A 24,606-nucleotide genomic window follows, 5' to 3' on the forward strand; every position below is an offset into this window, starting at 1 on the left:
GGTCAAGCTCCCAAAGACAGAAAATAAAATGAAAGGGAAACCTCATCCAGTTTTTGTTTCAAGGACCTGCAGCAATGTTTGTAACTGATGAGTCTGCCAAACAACAGGCTTATAGGGGTCATAGGCCTTGAGACAAACAATTGTCTTTACCATTTCACTCAACTGGTTTGCACAGAGAAGCAGGCCAGAAGCCTGGCTGGTAAGAAATCCTTAACCTTTTGCTGGCATGCCAGGTTTCTGGGTTCCCTTTCTGTGTAGCTTCTGGAAGAGCAAAGCAGCTTTTGTTGACTGCTCACTGCAGCATAGCTGTGGGGGCCAAGCTGCATTACAAGAGAAAGTCATCTTTTGTCCATTTTATGGAGGAACCGAAGGAAAGCCTCTTATCTTTGCAAGATGCCACCTAACAGTCTGCATGGGGGAATCAGATGTCAAATGAAACACACAAGAAGGAAAAATGGATCAGGACGGGAGTGACACAAACTCAGGACCCATGTGCTGTCAGTCCTCTCTTCACAAAGATAACACCCAGGGTTTGTTGCAGGCTTGGATAGACAGACAACAAAGTCCACAGCCTTCTCTTTCCCACAAGGCGTGGCAAAGGGAGGGAGGGTACTTAAAGAAAATTACAGAGCCCAGTGCCAGACAGTTTCCTACCAGCTGAACTGAATGACCGTTTTGGCCTGTGCTGCATGGGTGTCTATTGAGGTTGAAGCAGTGCCACATGGGTGTCTACTGAGGCTGAATCAGTGCCACATGGGTGTCTATTTAGGCTGAAACAATGAAGTTAATGAAAAGTGAAGGAAGGGGAGGAGAAAGGAAGAAGAAAGAAAAAGAAAGACACAACAAATAGAAGACCAGGAGGGAAGGGAAAGCATTGTCCGGGGTGGGTTGTGAGGAATCTCAGGGAGGCTGGAGGAAGAACTCACCAGTCATAGCAGCGCCGAATCAAAACTTCAGGTGACTTCCTGTCAGCCATGAAGGGGTCACATCCCGCTGTCCTGCTGGCTCACAAGCCTCCCTCCACAGAGGAGAAAAAAGCTCCCTATGTCTGGTGATCCCTGATAAGCCCTGAATGAATATGTTACTGACCATGAGTTCTTGGGCTCTTAATGCAATAGGACATGAGGCCGACAGAGTTCTCCCAGACAAGCCTTCATTGGAGCTTATGTCCAGCGATGAGGGAAGCAGCATGGGGGGTGGGGGGGAGAGAGAGAGACAGAGAGAGAGAGAGAGAGAGACAGAGAGACAGAGAGAGAGAGAGAGACAGAGAGAGACAGAGAGAAAGAGAATTCCCTGACTGACTCTCTGAAAAGAGCTGGTTGGGATTTTGTATTAGGCAAAGCATGGAAATTGATACGAGGGGTAGGGTATGCATGCTGGACTAGGCAAAGCACATGATGGGTAGGGTGTGCAGGGCAGCGTATGTGGTTACAATGGTCATCTTGAGTAATGGGCCACCTGGCAGTCTGGCCAGGAGCATCAAGGCTGCCATTCCTTCCTGAGGTGGGACACTCCACAACCTTGGTTTGATAGTTTGGATCTCCTAAGGCCAGTTCCTGGAATTCTTTAAGTAAAAGGCATGGTTAAACATTTTGAGAGCTCAGTGGAACAATATAGCATGACTAAAGCCTTGAGGTTAGCGGGTATGGCATCAGTGAGGTAGTGGTATGGGTTTTGTAATCACTGGGAATGTATGAAAGAATGCTCTAGTAGGGATGAGCTGGAGCCAAGCCTCATTCCTACTCTGTCTCATAAATACTGTTGATTTTTCTGTATTCATCTTCTGACAAGCTTGCCTTTTTGACTATTTAATTGTTTTAAATTTCTTGAGTTGGGCACTTAGATCATTTGTTTCAGTGTTAACTCCTCTCGTGATATATACTATTCAACCTTTAAGATAGCTGTTGATCATGTTGGTAGTATTGATAGCAGCATATATTTCTTTCCTTTGCATAGTTTTTTCTTTAGACATAACTATAAGTTTGGAGTTCTCAAAATACCTGTGCTTTGAGTGATGTAATGTGACATCACTTAGTGGAAGAGGGTGAACTAAACACCCCTGGTTCTTAGGGTCCTTGTAAAAATATTGAGATATACTAACACATAGAAATTTCCTATGTCAAGTGGAGATAGAACATGTTAACGCTAGTGGGCCACCAATCACATATGGAGATTCTTGCCTCTGCAGGGCATTGTTTTGTTGGTATGGAGAGCAAGATGTCATTTGGTGGTGCACAGATTCTCCTGCTCTTTTATCAGTATAGAGAGAACAAGTACACAAACAATGGGAATTTTGTTTGTTGTCACTAAAATAGTTCATCAAATGAAACAGTAGTTTTCATCATTAGACGAGCGTAGGGATTCTTTCTTTTTTGGTATTTTGGAGGAAAATGCTTGTCTTTTGAGGTTAAGTTTTAAACCATATTGATTGTTCTCTGTCTGATACAACTGGGAACTCACAGAGGTGGTTTGTCTAGTGGATTTACATCTTTGGGGTCTATTTCTAAAAATAACCAAGACCAGCTTGTCATAGTTATTTGATGTATTTGATAAAACATGGGGACTATGTGTCTCTTTTTTCCCCAACATTTTGATTGTTGTTTAGGTTAAACTTGAAGTAATGATCACCAGCTTATACATAACTAATCTGGTGGTTTAATGCCAACCTGTGCCAATTAGATTTTGCATTATATTTTAAGTTCCTTTCATAGACCCTGAAGGTTTTGAGAAATTACTGTTTTGATTTTCATAATGTCATTTTGACCTGAGGACTTTTTTAGAGTTAAATGAGCTTGGTGGTTTATTAAATGTCATGGAGAGCTGACATCCAGAATAAACTTAGCCATTGTTTTTTTCACTCCTTTGATTAGGGATTCTGTCTGTGGAAAAAATATAGATAGTGGTTGATACCAGTTTTGTGTTCATAGAGATTTGAACTAAGTCTTTTACATGTTTCCTTTTAGGTTGTTGATTATATCCTGCCACCCTTGGTGTCCTTGGTTCAAAGCCAAAATGGTAAGTGTGATGACACCAACAAGAATTCCATCAGCTACACATTCTGTTTTCATTCTATCTCCATGGAGTCACATTCTTGGCATTTTTTTTCTTTCAAGTGGAGTGGAGACTCTTTAGCTTGCGGTTGCTCTCAGAAACCACGTCTCTACTCGTGAACCAGGAGTTTGGGGATGGCAAGGAGAAGGCCAGTGTCGATTCTGACAGCAATCTTCTGGCTCTCATTCGAGATGTCTTACTTCCCCAGTAAGTATCATGCAATTGTATTCATGCAGGGAAGTGTAGGCTACCCAGGAAGCTTCTGTCAAACGAAGTTCAGTGATGGGGTTGGGGTCTTGATGTCCTTCTATTTATACACATATGCTTGTGTACTCATTGTAAAAAAAGTTTAGAGACAGATGCAGGAACTGTTAGACTGCAGAAGACCCAGAAGAATCTCAGTTCATCTTCGAAGACATCCATTTAAAGCTTAATCTGTTTTCTGCCAGAAGCATGATTTTGAAGTTATGCAGATTTAAAGGTGTTCATGGCTCCAGGGGTGAGGGTTATGACTGAAGATCAATATTACAAGACTACTGGAACATGAAATTGAGACTTCTGGCTCTACTCAGAAATAATAGAGGTAGAGGTAATGCCTTTCTCCAAATTCTTGGAATAGAACTTAGGTTTAGTTCTGAGCAGGACTTTCTCAGGGGTTGGGTGGAGGTGGCAGAACAGGTAATGAGTATTCATCAAGAGAAAGGGGTTTTGTATTCTTTTACTCCATTGCTCATAGAGCAAACACACAGCAGGATGACTACTAAGAGCACCTAATGCAAACATGCGAAACCCCAGAATCTCACCTTATAGTTGAGGGGACACTGTCAATTTTATCAAAGCTAGTTCCAAAAAGTATATGCCATATGTCAATATTAAAGAAGATTTTGTGAAATTAAACAAATGCTAGATTGTATATCATGCATTAATATGCCTGCCTGATCATGGCTTTCTTCAGGGCCTCGACCGCAGTCTAGGTCGGTGTGGCAGGTTTATAAGAATGACAGCCTAACCTAATGCTTCCCTCTACTGTTTCAACTTCTTGAGACCCGCTGTTCTCATTTAAAAAAAAAGAAAAAAAGATCATAATAAACAAACCAGATGTAATTACATTCTGATTTTGGCCAATGTTAAGAGTTTGAACTCTCTCATATAATATTAGGTTCACATTAAAGAAAACCCAAATAACTGAAATTGCCAGTTGCTATAGATGAAGCACTCAACTACTCCAGTTGTTTGAGGAACGTACCTCATAATAAGTGTTTGGGTGTTCTGTGTTGACCCTTCCACTGTCTGGGGGAGCCTGTCTTGATTGACTGGAGCTTGATCTGTAATGGCTTGATTTCTAGGCCAGCCTCTTGTTTCTTTTTTCCTTTTTACACTTCTGCAGTTGGTTTCGGGGACAGCTCTGATAATTAATATGTACTGTAAGAGTACTTTTGATGCCCAAAGTAAGACAATTATTTGAAACTTTGTCATGTGGAGTTTGCTCAGTGATAAAGTGTCAATAAGTAACTTTTCAGTTACGTTTGTTATATGTGAGTGTATGTCTGTGGTCTACACTTACGTGAATTCAATTAAAGATTATACCCTTCTTTAATGGGATTAATGTTTCTAGTATATTTTATGCTTCTAAAAGTATTCATATATAGTTATATGCATCTTTCTGACAAGAAAATGCCTTACATGTAGTTTTTGTACAAAATATGATATTTAAAGGATATGCCTTGAGAGCTGGGTTCAGTGGCTCGTGCCTGTAGTCCCAGGTATTTGGGGAGCTGAGACTGGAAGATTGCCTGAGCTCAGGAGTTTGAGGCCAGCTTGGGCAGCATAGCAAGGCTCTGTCTCTTAAGAAAAAAACAAAAACAAAAGAAAATACGTGCTTTGGATATCTGCTATGTAAAAACTTGTAAAGAGGCATTTTCAGGGCGGAGATGTCTCCTCCACACAGTAGGGATCAGATTTACTCCAACAGGACTTCACTAATAGCTTTTTAGTTTACTAATAGCTTTTTTAAAGCTCTGTTAGTCTGAAACCACGTTTCTGTGTATCTGAAGTCTGCCCAGTTTTGGAACAGTTTGTGAAATAAAAAGTGCTAACTCTAAATCAGTGATCCTGTGTTACTCATTGAGCTGGAATAAATATTTCCTTTAGTATGAGTCTTTACTTTTTCCAGAGATGAGGAATTAAAGAGGAAAATGTAAATGTAAACCGCATGGCAGTTCAAGAGCATAAAAAATGTAGATGAGTTCAAGCTTTTATTACACAACTTGAAATGCACTTCAGATAATGGTATGCAATTTATTTGGATGCGATGTGGAATGTTTTCAAACCTTTCAGACTGATTCGGTTGTGGTGTATAAGCCTTGGGTCTGCATTTCAGTCTCCAAGCCTTAGTTTTCTCATCTGTAGAACAGGGATAATAGTACCTACCTTAGAAGGTAATCGTAAAGATTAAATAGAATGCTTCTTTTGAAACACTTAGTACAGTGTGTGGCAAATAGTATCCTCTTGACAAGTGTTTAGCACCATGACTGTTATTATTAGGCTCATTATTTTAATCTCATATTAATCTTTGAAGATTGTAATAGGGGAATAATAGTAATGGTACATACTTCATAGAAATGAATTGGCCGTTAAAATATATAATGCTTTTTGTGCGTTCCTGGCATATATAGTAAGGGCTCAATAGATGTAATGTCAAAATTTTTAAAAATGAAATGTAAGTAACACATTCATTTAACCTCCTTAACTCTAGAAAACTAGAACCTTGGCAAGGAGTTTCATCTTTGGAGATAACTCTTGGTAGTTACAAGTTTAGAAATATTAATAATGGAAAATTCATGCTCTCCATTGAGTATACAAATATAATAGCTTATGAATTAAGAAGTTGCTAGAGTCCATGGGAACTGTGTAGTACCCACTTCAATTTGGCAAGTAGACATATTGGTGTTGATACATTTTATTTTGTTAAAGTTTTAGCTTTCCCTTGACCTTAAACAATACTTTTGATAAAGCCACTGTGACAGCCTTTTCATGTACATGTATGGTAGGCTCTCCAGTTTGCACAGGGAAGTATTGTATTATTCAAGACTTTATTTGCAGACAGTAACACCCAATTCAAATTAACTTATAAAGTAATTTATTTGCTCACATGACTGAGAAGTCAAAGACTCGTGGATACAGCTGGATTTAGGGGCTTGATTTCTGTCTGTGCTACCCCGTGTTTGTGTCTTTCTCGCCATCTTTTTGCTCTGCCTACATCTACTCTGCTTTGTTCTCAGATAGGCTCCTATTCTTATCCACTTGGTAGGTAAATGGTTCCTGGCAGAGAGGGTAATCCTAGAGAAAGGGTGGATATCTTTTCTAATACTTCTGGAAAAATGCTCAGGAAGAACAAAAATTTAATCTTGTTAAGTACCATGTAATAGCCATGTTCCAGGTGCTTATCAGAGCTGCTGTGTAATATGAACAAAAGCTCAGTTGTAAGAATAAATATCTGTATGAGGGCTCTCCAGAGAAACAGAGCCAGTAGGAGCTGTGTGTGTATGTGTGTGTGTGTGTGTGTGTATGTGTGTGTGTGTGTGTATGAAATAAAGATTTATTTTAAGAAATCAGCTCGCATGATTACAGAGGTTGAGAAGTCCCAAGATCTGCGTTTGACAAGCTGGAGACCCAGGAGATCCTGTGGTGGTGTAGTTGCTGTCTGAAAGCTGGCAGGCTAAAGACTAAAGAAGAGCCAATGTTTCTGTTCCAGTTAAAAGGCAAAGAAGACCTGTGTCCCAGTTCAAGGCAGTCAGGCAGGAGGAGTTTCCTCTTACTCAGCCTTCTTGCTCTGTTCAGGTCTTTGATTGGATGAGATTCACCCATGTTAGGGAGGGCCACTTGCTTCCCTCAGTGTACCGAGTCAAACGTTAATCTCAACCAGGAACACCATCACAGCCATACCCAGAAAAATGTTTGACCAAATGTCTGGGTACACTACTTATTGAGTAACTTGACAAATAAAGGTAACCATCACAACGTCTATCATAATACCATGAATGAACTGTGTGCTACTTAAATTGATGAATTAATATCAAAGAATCATTATCCTTTCTCATGTGCATGCTTTACTTTCTAAACAATGAACTTTAGGGGCCGAGCGCGGTGACTCTCGCCTATAATCCCAGCACTTTGAGAGGCTGAGGCTGGCAGATCACGAGGTCAGGAGATCGAGACCATCTTGGCTAACATGGTGAAACCCCATCTCTACTAAAGATGTAAAAAATGATCGTGGTGGCAGGTGCATCTAGTCCCAGCTACTCAGGAGGCTGAGGCAGGAGAATGGCCTGAACCCGGGAGGTGGAACTTGCAGTGAGCCGAAATCACGCCACTGCACTCCAGCCTGGGTGACAGAGCAAGACTCCGTCTCAAAAAACAAAAACAAAACAAAACAAAACAAAACAAAAAGAATGAACTTTAAAGTATTTGTTTAGTGCCTATCACATGTGGATTATAATACCATTTATAAAGGGATAGTATTTGAGTTAGACTTTGAAACCTGAGTATGACTGGATAGAAAACAAATGGGGCTGCTGGGCACACCAACTCATGCCTGTAATCCCATCACTTTGGGAGGCCAAGGTGGATGGATCACCTGAGACCGGGAGTTTGAGTCTAGCCTGGGTAACATGGTGAAACCCCATCTCTAGAAAAAAAAATACAAAAATTATCCAGGCGTGGTGGCGCACGCCTGTAGTCCCAGCTACTCAGGAGGGTGAGGTGGGAGAATCACCTGAGCCCAGGGGTGTCGAGGATACAGTGACCGTGATTCTACCACTCCAGCCTGGGCAATAGAGTGAGACCCTGTCTTAAAAAAAAAAAAAAAAAAAAGTGATGGGGGGGCAGGCACCCCAGGCAGGAAGGGGATAAGCAAAGCTATGGAAGAGGCAGCATACTGGGCAGGAAGCAGTCTAGCTTGTTTCCAGCAGAAACCTGCACCTTGACAGTCAGGTGAAATAAGCTGGAGAGACAATATTTTCTCTCTTCATCAGTTCATTTACTCACCTGATACTAAATGTATCTTATTTCTCAGGCATGTTTCTAATTGTTGGAAATATTAATGACCAAGATAGGGATAGCCTCTGCCTTTTTACAGAGCTTAGTCTCTGACAGTTCCAAGAATTTCAGAAGTTTTTTGTTTTTTTTTTAACTGAAGAAGTTTGTAAGTCATGTATGTAAAAATGTTTGCTGAAATATTAAGTTTATATTGAAGCCACCTTTATTAAACTTTGGGCCTATATAATGTTAGTAAATCTGGAGGGAGCATGTGTTGTTTCTGAAACTGTGCTTTGCTTTTGAGTTTTACAATTCATATTTTCTGAAGCTCAGGGTTTCTCAATACTCTGTGCCCTTAGGACAGTATTTCCCATGACCTACCCATTTATATCTTTCTGAGCTCTAGTGCTCCTTTTATCACAATTTTAGAAATACTATTTAATTAAGGACATTTCCACGAAGGTCAAGAAAAGGATACTTACCATCAAAACTTTTATATAACTTTAGATTCTAAGTATTGATATAATACAAGAAAATTTAACTGTAAATGTCTGGTTAGTTTTCTGTTGATACATAATGAATTACCACAAACTTGGTGGCTTAAATCAATGCCCATTTATTAGGTCACAGCTCCGTAGGTCAGAAGTCTGCCATAGTGTCCCTGGGTTTCCTGCTCAGGTTCTCACATAACTGAAATCAAGGCATCCCCTGGGCTGAGTCTAGAGGCTCTGGAGAGAAATCTGTTTGCAGGCTCATTTAGGCTGTTGATAGAATTCAGTTTCTTGTGTTTGTATTAGTTTCTTAGTGTTCCTGTAACAATTTATATACACCAACTATCTTAAAACAGTAGGAATTCATTCTTTAACAGTTCAGGAAGCCAGAAGTCTGAAATCAAGGCGTTGGTGGCGTTGGTTCCTTCAGGTGGCCCTGAGGGAGAATCCGTTCTGTGTCTCTGATGTCTGCAAGTGATATTTGGTTTGTGGTGGTATCACTCCAATTTGTACTTCTGCTTTCATACAGCTTTCTCCTTTGTGTCTCTGCCTCAGTTTTCCCTCTGCCTTTCTCTTGTGGGTATGCCATCACTGCCATCACTGGATTTAGATTTAGGGCCCATCCTAAATCCAGGATGATCTTTTTCTTTGTTGTTTGTTTGTTTTGTTTTGTTTTGAGATGGAGTCTCCCTCTGTCACCCAGGCTGGAGTGCAGTGGTGCAATCCTGGCTCACTGCAACCTCTGCCTCCCCGGTTCAAGAGATTCTCCTGCCTCAGCCTCCTGAGTACCTGGGACTAAAGGCGTGCGCCACCACACCCAGCTAATTTTTGTATTTTTAGTAGAGATGGAGTTGCCCCATGTTGGCCAGGCTGGTCTCCAACTCCTGACCTCAAGTGATCTGCCCGCCTCTGCCTTGCAAAGTGCTGGGATTATAGGTGTGAACCACCACGCCCAGCCTAACCCAGGATGATCTCACCTTGAGTTTCTTAACTACATCTTCAGAAACCTTTTTCTTTTTCTTTTTTTTTGAGATGGAGTTGTGCTCTGTTACCAGACTAGAGTGCAGTGGAGCGATCTCGGCTCACTGCAACCTCCACTTCCCGGGTTCAAGCGATTCTCCTGTCTTAGCCTCCTGAGTAGCTGGGACTACAGGCGTGTGCCACTATGCCCAGCTAATTTTTGTATTTTTAGTAGATACGGGGTTTCACCATGTTGGCCACGATGGTCTCGATCTCTTGACCTTGTGATCTGCCTGCCTCAGCCTCCCAAAGTGCTGGGATTACAGGCGTGAGCCACCATGCCCGGCCGCCAGAAACCCTTTTTCTAAGTAAGGTCACACTGATGTGTTTTTTGGGTGTTATTACTTGGACATACTTTTTTGGGGGGCAATTACTCAACCCATGGTGCATTTATAGGATTACAGTACCCATATCTGTGCTGCCTTATGTGCCTTAAGGTACCTGCATTTCTTCTTACAGAATCCCTCCATCTTCAAGCTGAAAATGATGTGTCAAATCCTTGTCGTGCTTTGACTCTGTCTGACTTCATATTTTACCACCAGCTTGAGGAAACTCTATACTTACTAAGTTGGTGATACTGGCCATGATAATCTTTATCTTGTGGTTCTTGTTTGGATTCGAATCTTGACCTTGCCTATAACTTGGTGTGTATGCACTCACTTCCTCCTTTTTTCAAGATAGTTGGAATGCCAGTGTCATAACTCAGTTATCTGTGTGATTAATGAGCAAAGATTTGCTTCTCTTCTGGGAGAAAAGATACCACATATACTCAGAAATTTACCATGATTTTTATTCAGCTGAGAGACAAGATTTAATTTTAAAGGTTTATGCAGAAGAGAAGAGGCAGTGTTTAATGGAACTTAAGCCCAAATTGACCTTATTAATTAAAATCAGCACCTCTCAGAAGTTTAATATCAAAATTATTATCAGTGAAATGTTAGTACTGAAAGTAGTCTTATGCTGACTATTTGGACATTTTTTTCTGAGATGTGTTACATAAGATGAGGACATTTCTCTTTTAGTATTTATCTGTAAATAGGACTAGATTTTCACTCAGGAAACACCATTGCTTATTATTGGGGAGGTGGAAATTTTCATACTCTTATGAATGTAAATCTAATTTGTATTAGTACTACATCGTGTGATTGTGCATATGCAGTTCAAGATCCTTCCAGTCTTCCTTACTGCCTCTTTTTTTTTCTTTTTTAAATTAATTCATTCCATAAATACATATTAACTGACTTCCATGTGCTAGGCACTGGGGATGCAATGGTTAAATTCCCACCCCTCAGTGAGCTTACATTCCTGTGGTCAAGACAAAGCAATAAAGAAATAAACATGTGGGATGACTTCAGCTAATTGTGAGTACTATAAAGAAAAATATGAAACATTGTAAGGGGAGAGTGTGTGTTGGTAAGGGGAATGAGGGAGGGGCTGGCTGTTTTAGATAGCGTAGTCAGAAAAGGCTTAAGTGATGTTGCAAGCTGTGGGAAAAGTATGCTGTGCGATTTGCCTTTTGTAGACTGGAACCATTTTGCCAACATGTATTTTAGTTTTATATATAAATTTTTTTAGCTTTGAGTGTTTGTATTGAAAAGAGATCATGCTGATATAAATGTGCTTACAATATTTTATAACAGTATGACATTGAACATTTCTCTCCTGGGGAAAATGAGTACAACCCTTCTTTTTTTGTAATTCTCTTGTGACCTGTAAAATTATCAGGGCCTTAATAACTTCATAAATTATTAAGGCTTTGTTTTTTAGAATCTGAGAAAGGAATATATTCCTTACAAATTAGAATGGCATTTCCTTTTAGGAACTGGAATTTATCTGTCAGTGGCAACACACTGTAGGGTTGTTTAGTTGCCTTATGAATAATGTCCAGCAAAAGTCTTGAGTTTGACTACCGATTTCTCTGTTTGTGGCTCAAAGGACACTGGGATGGTTCTGTATTGCTTCTTTGTCTCCCTTAGCTATAAGCATTCTATGTTAAAATAGGTATGAACTTGACCATCTTTGATAGGAATCACAATAGAAAGGAGTATTGTATTTTTGTTTACTTAATTTTTTTTTATTTAAAAAAAAAGTTTTGTCTGGGTATGGTGACTCACACATATAATCCTAGCACTTTGATAGGCTGAGGCAGGCAGATTGCTTGAGTCCAGGAGTTCGACACCAGCCTGGGGAACATAATGAGACTGTCTCTACAAAAGATTAGAAAAAATTAGCTGGGCATTGTGCTGTGTGCCTATAGTCCTAGCTACTTGGGAAGCTGAGGTAGGAGGATCACTTAAGCCCAGGAAAGTCAAGGCTGCAGGGAACTGTGATCGTGCCACTGTATTCCAGCCTTGGTGACAGAATGAAACCCTGTTTCAAAACATAAAAATTTTGGATGTATTATGTTTGTACATATTTATGGGCACATGTGAAATTTTGTTACATGCATGGAATGTGTAATGATTAAGTCAAGAGTATTTGGGGTAACTTATTACCCAAGTATTTAGTATTTCTATGCATCAGTATATTTCAAGTCCTCTCTTTTAGCTATTTTAAAAGTAGAATACATTGTTGTTAACTACAGTCACTCTACTTCTCTATCAAAGAGTAGAGCTATTCCTTCTAGTTAACTGTATGTTTGTACCCATTAACCACCTTTTCTTCATTCCCCACTGTGCCTATACATTCTCCTTAGTGTCTGGAATGTATCATTCCACCCTCTAACTCTGTGAGATAAACTTTTTTGGCTCCCACATATAAGAGAATGTGGTATTTGTCTGTCTCTGCCTGGCTTATTTCACTTAATGTAATGACCTCCATTTCTCCATTTCATCCATATTGCTGCAAATGACATGATTTCATTTTTTTGTGGTTGAAGAGTATTCCATTGGGTATGTATCTCACATTCGCTGATGGACACTAGGTTGATTCCTGATCTTTTCTATTGTGAATAGTGCTGCAAGAAACATGGGAATGCATGTGTTTCTTTGATATACTGATCTCTTTTCCTTTGGATAAATGCCTAGCAGTGGGATTGCTGGATCATGTGGTAGTTCTATTTTAAGTTTTTTGAGAAGTCTCCATACTGTTTTTCATAATTGCTATATTACATTCTCACAATGCATAAGAATTCCCCTTTCTCAGCATCCTTGCCAATATCTCTTATTTTTTCATAGTAGCCATTTTAATCAGTATAAGATGATATCTCATTGTGGTTTTCACTTGCATTTCCCTGTTGATGTGATGTTGAGCATTTTTTCATGTACCTGTTGGCCATTTTTATGTCTTCTTTTGAGAAATATTTATGTCCTTTGCTCACTTTTAAATGGGATTATTATTATTATTATTATTATTGGTTTTTTACTGCTGAGTTGAGTTCCTTATATATTCTGGATATTAGTTCCCCTCTTGGTTGTGTAGTTTGCAAATATTTTCTCACAGTAAACAGATTGTCTCTTATTTTTTGAATAAAGTCAACAACAAACTCTGTTGACTTTATTGTGTTGCGTAGAAGCTTTTGAGTTTAATATAGTCCCATTTGTCTATTTTTGTTTTTGTTGCCTGTGATTTTGATGTCTTAGCTATAAAATCTCTCCCTAGACCAAGGTCCTGAAGAGTTTACCCTGTGTTTTCTTTTAGCAGTTTTATAGTTTCAGGTTTTATGTCTTTAATCTATTGTGATTATATATGATGGGAGACAGGTCCAGTTTCATTCTTCTGGATATGGTTTTCCAGTTTTCTCAGTACCATTTATTGAAGAGAGTGTCCTTTCCTCAGTGTGTGTTGTTGATGGCTTTGTTGAAGATTAATTGGCTACAAATGTGTTGATTTGCTTCTTAGTTCTCTATTCTGTTCCATTGATCTGTGTGTCTATTTTTATACCAATACCATGCTGTTTTAGTTACTATAGCCTTGTAATATATTTTGAAGTCAGGTAGTGTGATGCTTCTAGATTTATTCTTTTTGCTCAGGATTGCTTTGGCTATTCTGGCCTTTTTTGTTTTTGTCATTGCATATGAATTTTAGATTATTTTCTATTTCTGTAAAAAATGACTTTGGTATTTTCATAGAGATTTCATTGTATCTGTAGATTGCTTTGGGCAGTATGGTCATTTTAATGTTAATTCTTCCAATCTGTGAGCAAGGGGTATTTTTCACCTTTGATAAACCTTTGTAGATAAAATTTAACTTCAGATAATTTTCATCAAAAGCATCATCATATTCTACCTTTTTTCTTTTACTTAATCATTGTATAATGTTTTGAGTCTGTGCCGAAATTGGCACATTTAGGTACAGTGATCTCCCTCTTTGGGTTACTAACTACCGAAATGTAAATTGGGATAGTTTGGGAGTCAACGGTAGGTAATAGAGCATAACGATAAATATTATTTGCTCCCTCTCAGTCAGGATAGTCAGGATAATTCTACTACTTCAGTTCTTCGCATATGTTTTGTAAATCTTGAGTGTTATTTAAGTCATTTCTTTTATCTATTTTAGGCTTTCACAATGAAAATTTGCTGTTGATCTAATTGAAGAGACAACCCAGAAGAGAGTAGAGCTTACCATGTGCAATTATATTTAACATTTATTTTGAAGTACCTACGTTTCTTTTACTTAAAAAAGTGTGTATATGTACATATACATACACGTGTATGTATATACATCTATACATACCTATATATATAAGTAGATATAGGTTTTCCCACCTGACTGTCCATTTCACTATTCTTTTATGTATCCATTTAACTATTGATGTACTTTTATCTATGTATCCATGCAAAACACCAGAGAATCACACAGAGCTCAATCACATAAAAATCGCATGACTGGGAAGTCCTGAAGTTAACTATTGTTTGATTTATACCCAATTTCATTTTATAAAGTTTTGAAGTTGACTAAAGATGTCACCTAGTTCACATTTTGAAAAACACTGTGCAGAAAATGCCAAGAAGAATCAGCCATCTACCCTTTTCTTGTAGCAGTCTAGAGGAATGTACTTAACCTTCTCAAAAGTTAGATTTTACCCCAATGTCCTTGCTGTTTGGCAGCCTGCTATTTACCTAAACCCAGAATATCTCTTTCCACACACATCTCTGTAAACTCAAGCCTCAGATCCATGTCGCATTCTATTAGATTTGCATTTTAACACATTACCTTCCTCAAATCCTTCCCTTGCTTAGAAACATTTTAACCTAAAGATTAACAGTATTTACCCAACTATTCAAGACTCTCAACGTTTTGCTTCTTGCCTGCTGTTTTAAGTTAGTATTTTCCTGCTTCATTCTATGGTTTCTTCATTCCTGGTGAGATTTACTTAGTACTTTCTGAAATTCTCTGTTTGGAACCTGTCTGTCCCCACTATTCCTCGACATTGTATTTTTATTATCTTTGTCTGTGACTGTATCTACATTTATATAACACTATATTATTGGCTGTCTTATAAAATTATCTATACCTACATTTGTAGATGTACTAAAAATCATTTGAACAATTCCCAATCACTGAATATCTAGGAGTTCCCCAGTATTATACATTATATATAATGCTACAAAAACCACTTTTTATGGCTACATCCTTGGACACATCCTTGTTTCCTTTTGTAGAATCTCTAGGGATAGAATTTCTGTGTCAAAATTCATATACATTTTGGCCAGGCATAGTGGCTCACTCCTGTAGACCCACCACTTTGGGAGGCCAAGGCGGGAGGATCCTTAGAGCCTAGGAGTTTGAGACCAGCCTGGGCAACATAGTGAGACCTTGTCTCTACAAGAAATAAAACAATTAGGTTGCATGAGCCTGTGATCTCAGATACTTTGGGGTGGGAGTGGGGAGGGACCTGGGCTGAGGTTGGGGAATCCTTTGATCCTGGAAGGTTGAGGCTGCAATGAGCCATGATCTTACTACTGTACTCCAGCCTGGGCAACAAAGGAAGACCCTGTCTCTCCTCCCGACCCTCAAAATTATATGCATTTTAAAGATATTTAAAACATTCAGCCAGTTTTTTTAAACAGGATGAACAGTTTATATTACCAACTTCCCTTTATGAAACTGCCCATTTTATAGTACCCTTGTTAGCTCTAATTTGCATTCCTCCAGATGTCGATGACGTAGACCATTTCTTCCCCATGCTTCTTGGCCATTTATTTCCTTCTTTGTGAATTGTGTCCATTTTTCTGTGGTTTGTTTATTGGTTTGCAGTAGCTCTTTATATAGTAAGAATATTAACTTTTTTGTTTTACCCACATTCTGCAACTTATCTTTTCCTCATTTGGTTTGTTTATGGTGCTTTTGCCATTGAGAAATATTTAAATTAAGAACTTCAAGGTGGCCGGGCGCGGTGGCTCACACCTGTAATCCCAGCACTTTGGGAGGCTGAAATGGGTGGATCATGAGGTCAGGAGATCAAGACCATCCTAGCTAACACGATGAAACCCCGTCTCTACTAAAAATACAAAAAATTAGCCGGGCATGGTGGCGGGCGCCTGTATTCCCAGCTACTCGTGAGGCTGAGGAAGGAGAATGGCGTGAACCCAGGAGACGGAGCTTGCGGTGAGCTGAGATAGAGCCACTGCACTCCAGCCTGGGGAACAGAGTGAGACTCCATCTAAAAAAAAAAAAACAAACTTTAAGGTTATAAGTATTTTTCTCATTCATTTTACATTTGTTATGCTAAAGAGGCCTTCTTGCCCAACAATATGTAAATATTTACTCATTTTTAGTATTCTAATAAAGTCAGTATTTTTTCCTTAAAATTTTAATTAAGAGATACATTTTCTTGAGATGTGGTCTAACCAGTCTAACTCCCTTTCTAAATTTACTCTTTCCTGTCCAGTGCTAGGTGTTACCTTTCTTTTCTTTTGATTTATAGTCGTGCGCCACGTGGGAGTACCTTCTGAGAAATGGTGCATCATTAGGCAGTGTTATCATTGTGAAGACATCATAGAGTTTACCTTATACAAACCTAGGTGGCACAGCCTACTACACCCCTAGGCTGTATGGTATAGCCTTTTGCTCCCAGGCTGCAAACCTATGCAGCCTATTACTGCACTGAATACTGCTGCTAACTGTAATACAATGGTAATAATTTATGTATCCAAACAGAAAAGATACAGAAAAATTTTTTTATATAACCACTGTTGTATATGCCATCTGTCGTTGACCAAAAATGTCATTATGTGGCACATGACTGTATGTGTGTATTTTTATTCCACCCTATATGTAATAATTATTGTGGTTGTATAATGTATTCTAGCCTTTCATGTAGCAGAATCTTCCTCATTGTAGGAACATTCCTCAAACCCTGAAGTTTCTTGAATATTCTGGAATCACTCCTTCACATTCTCAGAGCACACTCTATTGAGATGAAAATTTGAGTCTCTGACTTAATCCCTGCAGAATGGACTTCTTTATTATACAGTTCCTTCTCCCTCCCCTCAACAAAATTGGAGACACTTCTCCACTTGACCAATTGTTTGGTCACATCCCTCAGAATATTTTCTCATGATAATCCAGAGTTGTTTATATACCAGTTTCAGTTTTCTCCCAGCTGACCTAATTGGGCACTGTCTATACCAGGCACTTGACAAGATAGGGATTTATTAATTATAGGATTGGTAATGAAGAATTAAGAGTTGGGGACTATCTCATCTTTAGCTTCTTGCCTTAGGTCCCGAATGTGTGATTTCTTAAAGGGATTTTCTCTTCTTTGGAATGGATCTGAATTTAGTATTAATGGTCTTTCTTGCCTGCATCTTTCCTGTTTTGGTCTGTAGCAAAGACATCTTGGTTAGAGAAGATCCTAGAGAAAGAAGTGTGAGGTTCCAGGGCACCATCTGGACAGGGCACTGTTATGTCAACAGTGATCTTAATCTCTGGCCAGCCTCAGGGCACTTGGAGTACTCCTCTCCAGCCCCTAGTCCATCAAAATGGGCCAGCTCTTCACTAGTCAGTCTTCTCTGAGGCCATTTCAAGAGTCAGGGCTCATCACTATATATTTTTTTCTCCTAAGTTGCATTCAAAGGAGTGCAAGACTCAATTACTAGCTGCTTTTTCAAAGATGAGCTTAATAAATCACAGCCTACTTTTGGCTTGATCTTGCTGACCATTACAAACCTATCATTTGATTAAACTAAAATATATTCAGTATTTGTATTCTAAACATGCCCAACATGAATTTTGCCCTTCATTTTTTCCAACCGGAGGGAAACAGAGCAATATTCTTTGGGAAAATTCTTACGCGCAAGCTAGTGCAAGCTTTATTCTTCCCTCCTGTTTCAAGGTTAGATAACCTCAAACAACCTCAAGACACTTTGATTTCAGCCAGTAATGTTTCAGCAGTGTTTTTTCTTTGTCTCTCTCTCTCTCTCTTTTTTTTTTTTTTTTAAGAGACAGGGTCTTGCTGGAGTGTGCTAGTACCATCATAGCTCACTGCAGCCTTAAATGCCTGGGCTCAAGCAATCCTCTCGCCTCAGCCTCCTGAGTAGCTAGTACTATAGGTGTATACCATTGCACCCGATTAATTAAAAAGAATCTTTTTCTTTTTTTATAGACAGGGTCTTACTATGTTGCCCAGGCTGGTCTCTAACTCCTGGTCTCCTGTAATTCTCCCACCTTGGCCTCCCAAAGTGCTGGGATTACAGGTGTGAGCCACCATCCCTGGCCAATGTTTTCTTTTTACATTTGATTTCTGTATGTTTCAAGTCTATTTTAAGATATATTTTCCAGCCCTGTTGAGAATGTTTTTTTCTGTTATATCTCTAAGTAGTAGTTGTCCATATTTCCTCTTGTGATTTCCACACAAGCACGTGAATAAGACAATTACTTGGGAAGCTTTATAAAAATTCACAGGCTTGTGGCTCCTTCCTTCTGTGATTCGAGCATGTCTTGGAGTGGGAACAAGAGAGCTGGTTATCCAGGGTACATGAAGGACTCATCAGAAGTTTCTCACCATCACTTCAATTTGATTCTGCCTGGCCAGACAATTTCCAAATACTGGTAAGCAGTGGAAGAGGATTGTTATTTTATTTCTGACTTTAATGACAGTGCCTCTCAGTTTCCTTCCTAGAGATGTATGCCATAAAGGGTTAACTCATCATGTGTAGGGTGTTCAAACTTTGCACATTCTAAAGAAACTGATCCTTGACTGCTGCCTGGGAGATAACTTCCTGGCCTTGGAATATCCTCCCTGCTAAGAGTGCCTTTGAATACATGAGACCTTGAGCCATGCCTGATAATTTATGGTAGTAACATTGTGAGTTATGATGGGGGCCTTGGGCTACAACACATCAGCTTGACCTCTGGAGGAGCTAGAGACTGGGACACTAAGGTCAATTCCACAAGTGATCCATGCCTACATGACCAACCTCCAGTAAAAACCCTGGACACCAAGGCTCAGGTGAGCTTCTCTGGTTGGTAGTACTTCACCAGTGTTGTCACACATTGCTACTGGGAGGAGTAAACACTGTACAACTCTACTGGGAGATGACAGCTGGAAGCTTGTCCTGGTCTCTCCTTGTCTGTGCCCTATGCGCCTCTTCTCTTTGCTGACTTTAATCTGCATCCTTTCACTGTAATAAACCATAGTTGGGAGTATGACAAGTTTTAAGAGTTTTGTGAGTCCTTCTAGCAAATCATTACACTTTGAGAATATTCTTACATACTCTTTACTCAAGATGGCAAGAACCTTTTATTTCATAAGAATTCATAAAGGAACTAATGATCTCTCTCTAGTATGCTAAGTTGTGTCTTTTTTTAAACAAAATTTGAAGTAGATGTTAAATTTTTTCAGACATTTTATTATCCCTAAAGATGCTTGCTTGGTATTTGTTTTATTTATATGATAAAATATATTAACTGATTTCCTAATGTTGATTTTTTTCATTCTTGAAATTACTCACACTTGATTATACTGTATGTTTTATACATGGGCAAATCTTTTAACTACTATAATTTTAAAATTTAAGCAAATTTTCTAAAATATGATATTTCCTGACTTCTTAAACAGAACACTGCATTCCACTTAACATTGTCTTGACTCATTACCCCAGTTGTGGACATTGTGGTGTGTAGTGGGCTTCAGGTCCCATTTGAGTTTGAGCAACTTCTTAGTCTGTATTAAATGCTCCACAGACTATTCTTTGCTTGGGGTTCTTAGGATTGATTTCTTTTGTTTTTCTTATGCTTTCAAGTCCTACTTCTTATAATTCATTGGTTACCTTCCTGTAATAGTCCCTCTCTTCTCTTTACTTAGCTCCTTTTTAATGGTTGTGGGCTTACAGGCTATATAATTAGGCTTGTTATACAGTGATTTCCAAAATGACAGTAAATAAGCTCTGAGTAAGCGTGGGGCCCTATTCTCTAAATGAAAGGCATCTGTTTTATATCATAGATTTTTAAGATATCCAGTTAGGAATTTTAGAGATATTTTTCTCCCTTTTTAGTTGTTGGCTATTCCGAAGAATTAAATAATAAAATTGGTTAGTTTGTTTATTCATTTGATGCTTGTTTATTGAGCATCTACACAGTGCTGCATACTGGAGAGTAAACCTCAAATAGGTAAGATGTAGTACATAAATCAGCCTCTGCCTAGCAAATCACATGGGAAAATAATCTTGGGAGAACTTCGTTGTGGAAATTTTGATGAAAACATTTTGAGTTTTATTCTCTTTGGTAATAAATTTAATTTAGGATTTTTTTTCCAAAAATTTTGTAAACAAAACATTGTCATTGGCTAGACATCTAGGAACTTGACTGTCAGTACACCCAATTAACACTTAGCTGATAAGGGTAGTTCACTGTGCCTCAACTGTTTGAGCAGACAGTCTGGTTTATGCTGAACACAGCTGCTTTCCTTCTGGGAATCTGGAATTTTCATACATTTTAGATAGAGGTTGCCTACATGACCAGCGCCTCATAAAAACTTTGGCCATTGAGTACTCAGTAGACTTCCTTGGGCAGAAACATCACATACATGTGCTGCATTTTCATTGCTGGGGGAAGAGTGTGCTGTGTATGACCCCTCATGGAAGACAGAGGACATAAGGAAACTGGCACATGATATCCTGTAGTCCTCTGCCTGCATCCTTTCCCATGTGATTCAGAGGTGGCCTTACAATGCTGCTGTGCTACATCTTAGCCATGCTGAGTTCTGTGAATTCTCTAGTGAGTCTTTGAATGTGAGGATGTTCTTGGAGACCTTTAACACAAATGCCTAGTGTTTACTGATCTCTTACTATATGCCTAGCTCAGTACTAATTGTTTTACATGGATTATCTCACTGAATCTTCCCAACAGCAATATTTTATGAAGTAAGTGAGTATCATTATCAGCATTGGAGAGTGAAGTTGTTTCAAGCTTCATGAGGTTAAGTAACCTGTGTAGGTCCTATAACTCATACATTTATTTCAGTGTCTGTATATGTTTCAGATGTTTGTACCTTATGGTATATTATTTCTATTGTTCAGAGTAGCATTTAAGTGAGGACAACTACTGAGTTGTTTTTTCTTTTGTCTTTCTGTATTTGGTTTATTCTCTTATTTCAATAGAGCATATTTGCCAGTAATTTTCTGAGAAGGGGCACATGAGAGGTATATTACTTAAATCTTTATTAGTGTGTAAAATATCTTTCTGTCTCAAGCTAAATTGATAGTTTGGCTGGATATAGAATTCGAGGTAGGAAATAGTTTTTCCTACTGAGTACTTTTTAAATATCTTTACCATTTCAGGTATGAGCACATTCTTGTAGAACCTGACCCAGTACCAGCCTATGCTCTGAAACTGCTAGTCGCGATGACTGAACACAACCCAACCTTCACAAGGTACTGGAAGTTCATATTTCTTTTTCTTGTGTCTCACCTATAAAATGAATTTTGTGTGTTCTGAAAATGTTATTAAAGATGAGATTCCAAAAGACTAACGTTTGAGTTGTCAAAATCGTCATTTTTTAAATGTTTCATGGATTGTAATATCTGTCATTTATGCTGTTTTGACTCTCGTTCTCATATTTTTAATTCTTATTAGAGTCGGCATACTGTGGAATGCATATTGCTTTAAAATGATAACTTCTCTTAAGAGATAAAACAATATATGTACTTTAAAAATTGGTGCCTCATTTTGTACTGAGCAGTTTATTAAATCTCAATAGTATTTATCGACTATTATTTGCTACCATTTTATTTAGTTGACATGCTTTTTTTTTTTTGAGATGGAGTCTTACTCTATGTCACCCAGGCTGGAGTGCAGTGGCTCAATCTCAGCTCACTGCAACCCCCGCCTCCTGGGTTCAAGCGATTCTTCTGCCTCAGCCTCCCGAGTAGCTGGGATTACAGGCAGCCACCACCATGCCCAGCTAATTTTTGTGTTTTAGTAGAGATGGGGTTTCACCATGTTGGCCAGGCTGGTCTTGAACTCCTGACCTCAGGTGATCCACCCACCTTGGCCTCCCAAAGTGCTGGGATTACAGGCATGAGCCACCCCGCCTGGCCGATATATATATATTTTTAAGTGGTAGAGAGCTTTTATCTTTATTGAAGGTACTGAATATGATGATGCCAAATTTCTTTAGAACTAGTTGCTGGGATGTTTTTAGTTTTGAAAAGAATAGTTTGTCTGAGAGGTCCACAGAAGGGGAAGAAAGGAGAAAGGAAGAGGTTCTTTTTGCTTTCAAACAAGAAAACTTACTTTCTTGTACAGGTGGTGTCTGAGGACTTTTTGGGATTTGAATACCATCTGTAGGTGCAGTGAATCTCCAGAGCTACCAGTTGGTCTTTAACAAAGAACTAAATCACATAGCCCCTACTTGATTTCCTGTGGTCTGCTGTCCAATCACAGAAAGTACTGCATTATTATGAGCCACTATGACTGTTGTTACTAGCAAACAAGAAAGGCTGTTATTAGAAAGTGCTCATATCCAAAACACTCATCCCATTGGGTGTGTCAGGACACACAGATTTGCTGTGACTGAGTCACAGGAGACAAGTTCCTCTTGGTCTTTTGGGTTTGGGTTATGCTGGGGCTGTAGTAGTTCTCGAGCCTATTACCTTTCTTATCCATTTCCAAAGGATGCCATGTAAATACTATCCTCTATTCTCTGAGCCATGGTGCAGAATAATCCGGGGAGCACTAAACTAACACCCTTTTTATCTTTGCCAATTGGAAGCGAAGTGTTTGCTTCAGTGTTTCTATAGCCTTTTAGAGAGCCTGAGCAATGAGCCTTCCAAATTCATCACTCAGAAGGGATCGTTCTCCATTCCTGAAGAAGAAATTTAATTCTAAAGACTGAATCTGTATTAGAAGTTACATAAAAATTCAGATAGTTATTTCTTTCCTGGACTTTTGACATCATGTGCTAATACTGTATCCTAATTTTATCCTTTCATTAGATTGAACAGATTGCAATTACTTTTTTAAATGTAGCTTTGGCTTATTCACGTGTCATGTTTTCTAGACTCCTTTTCCTTCTTGCCAACTCTATTCAGCTTAATTTCCTCATATTGAGGAGAAAAACCCTAGAGAAGTAGAAATAGTTCTTTGGCCTCTATAGAATCTTTTATATTAAAAGTGATTAGAGACTAGGTTTAGAAGTCCATTTACTCTAGTTTTAAAAAAAGTTTACAAGCAGACTTTAGTGGAATAGTTTTTGTATTTTTTTGTTTTGATCGAACAAGTAATACTTGAATATACTGTTTTTGCCTTAAATTCTAACAATAAAATCAAGAGATCTTCTTGGCTTCTCCGTCTCCCACACTCTCTGCCTCACAGGTTTCTCCCTTAGGGGTAGTAATTGTTATTATTTTGGTGTATGTCCTCCTGAATTTTTTCTGGCTACTTAAATTCTGTCTGTCTGTCTGTCTGTCTCTCTCTTTCTCTCTCTCTCTGTCTCTGCCTGCCTGCCTATCTGTATGTATGTATATGAGTGTATATATACGAGTATACACACACATATGTGTATGTACCTGTGTATATGCCTCCTGGGTTCAAGCTATTCTCCTGCCTCAGCCTCCCAAGTAGCTGGGATTACAGGCATGAGTCACCACACCTGGCTAATTTGTTTTGTATTTTTTAGTAGAGATAGGGTGTCTCCACGTTGGTCAGGCTGGTCTCAAACTCCCAACCTCAGGTGATCCGCCTGCCTCGGCCTTCCAGACTGCTGGGATTACAGGCGTTCGCTGCCACGCCTGGCCTCTTTTCTTTCTTTTATACACAACTAACATGTTATGTATGTTTATCTGCCCTTTGATGTTTTTCACTTAACTGTCTATCCTCTAGATTTACTTCTGCATCAATACATAGAGAGCTTCTATATTGTGTTTTACAGTGGTAAGATCTTCCATTGCATGGATATAACTTTTCTAGTGTCTAATGGATAGACTTGTTTCTAATCTTATGTAATTGCAAATAATGAATACTCTCATAAATGTGTAATTTTGTACGTATGAATGTATATCTTATAGGATACTTATAGGATATAAATGTATTGAGTATGAAAGGAGAAATACATTGAACTTTTTTTATATGGCCAAATTTTTTTCCCTTGGGTTTACCATTTTACACCTCCAAAGGACATATCTGAGGATGCTTACTTCTCTACAAGTCTTGCCATCAAAACTCATTAAACTTTGCAATGTTGCCATTGTGACAGGTGAAATGAGTTATTTCAGAGTAATTTTAACATGTATTTCTCTTATGAGTGAGAATGACTACCCCTTCAATCCATTTTACTTTTAACAAAGTCTGGGTTGTTCCATATTTTTGCTGTCATGAATAGTGCAGCCATGAATATTCCTATGCAGGGGTAAAAATGCTGGGTCTGAGGGCTTGTGGTAACCCAGATCCAATGGATACACTGTACCATAAAGGAGTTTCCCAGGTGGGTTGTACCAATTTACATTTCTATCAGCATTGTTCAAGAGGCCCCGGCTGTCATGTAAGCGTTAAGTAAATAAATAAACGAACAGGTTTATTGAGATATAATTTACGTGGATTAAAATCACTCATTTGAGGTATATAG

At 38.8% G+C, this 24,606-nt stretch overlaps 1 protein-coding gene across 1 annotated transcript in view; it reads left to right on the forward strand.

Annotated features, from left to right (window-relative positions):
• The window catches only part of LOC108542616 (serine/threonine-protein kinase ULK4), a 494,918-nt gene that overhangs the window by 62,135 nt on the left and 408,177 nt on the right, over positions 1-24,606 (forward strand). Inside the window, exons 7-9 of the mRNA XM_017892686.1 lie at positions 2,964-3,015; positions 3,114-3,258; positions 21,323-21,415. Coding sequence (XP_017748175.1) covers positions 2,964-3,015; positions 3,114-3,258; positions 21,323-21,415 — 290 coding nt within the window. The remainder of the gene's footprint in view (positions 1-2,963; positions 3,016-3,113; positions 3,259-21,322; positions 21,416-24,606) is intronic.

This window comes from Rhinopithecus bieti, unplaced genomic scaffold, assembly GCF_001698545.2.
Source record: "Rhinopithecus bieti isolate Rb0 unplaced genomic scaffold, ASM169854v2 scaffold_22670, whole genome shotgun sequence".
In the NCBI taxonomy this organism is placed as follows: domain Eukaryota; kingdom Metazoa; phylum Chordata; class Mammalia; order Primates; family Cercopithecidae; genus Rhinopithecus; species Rhinopithecus bieti.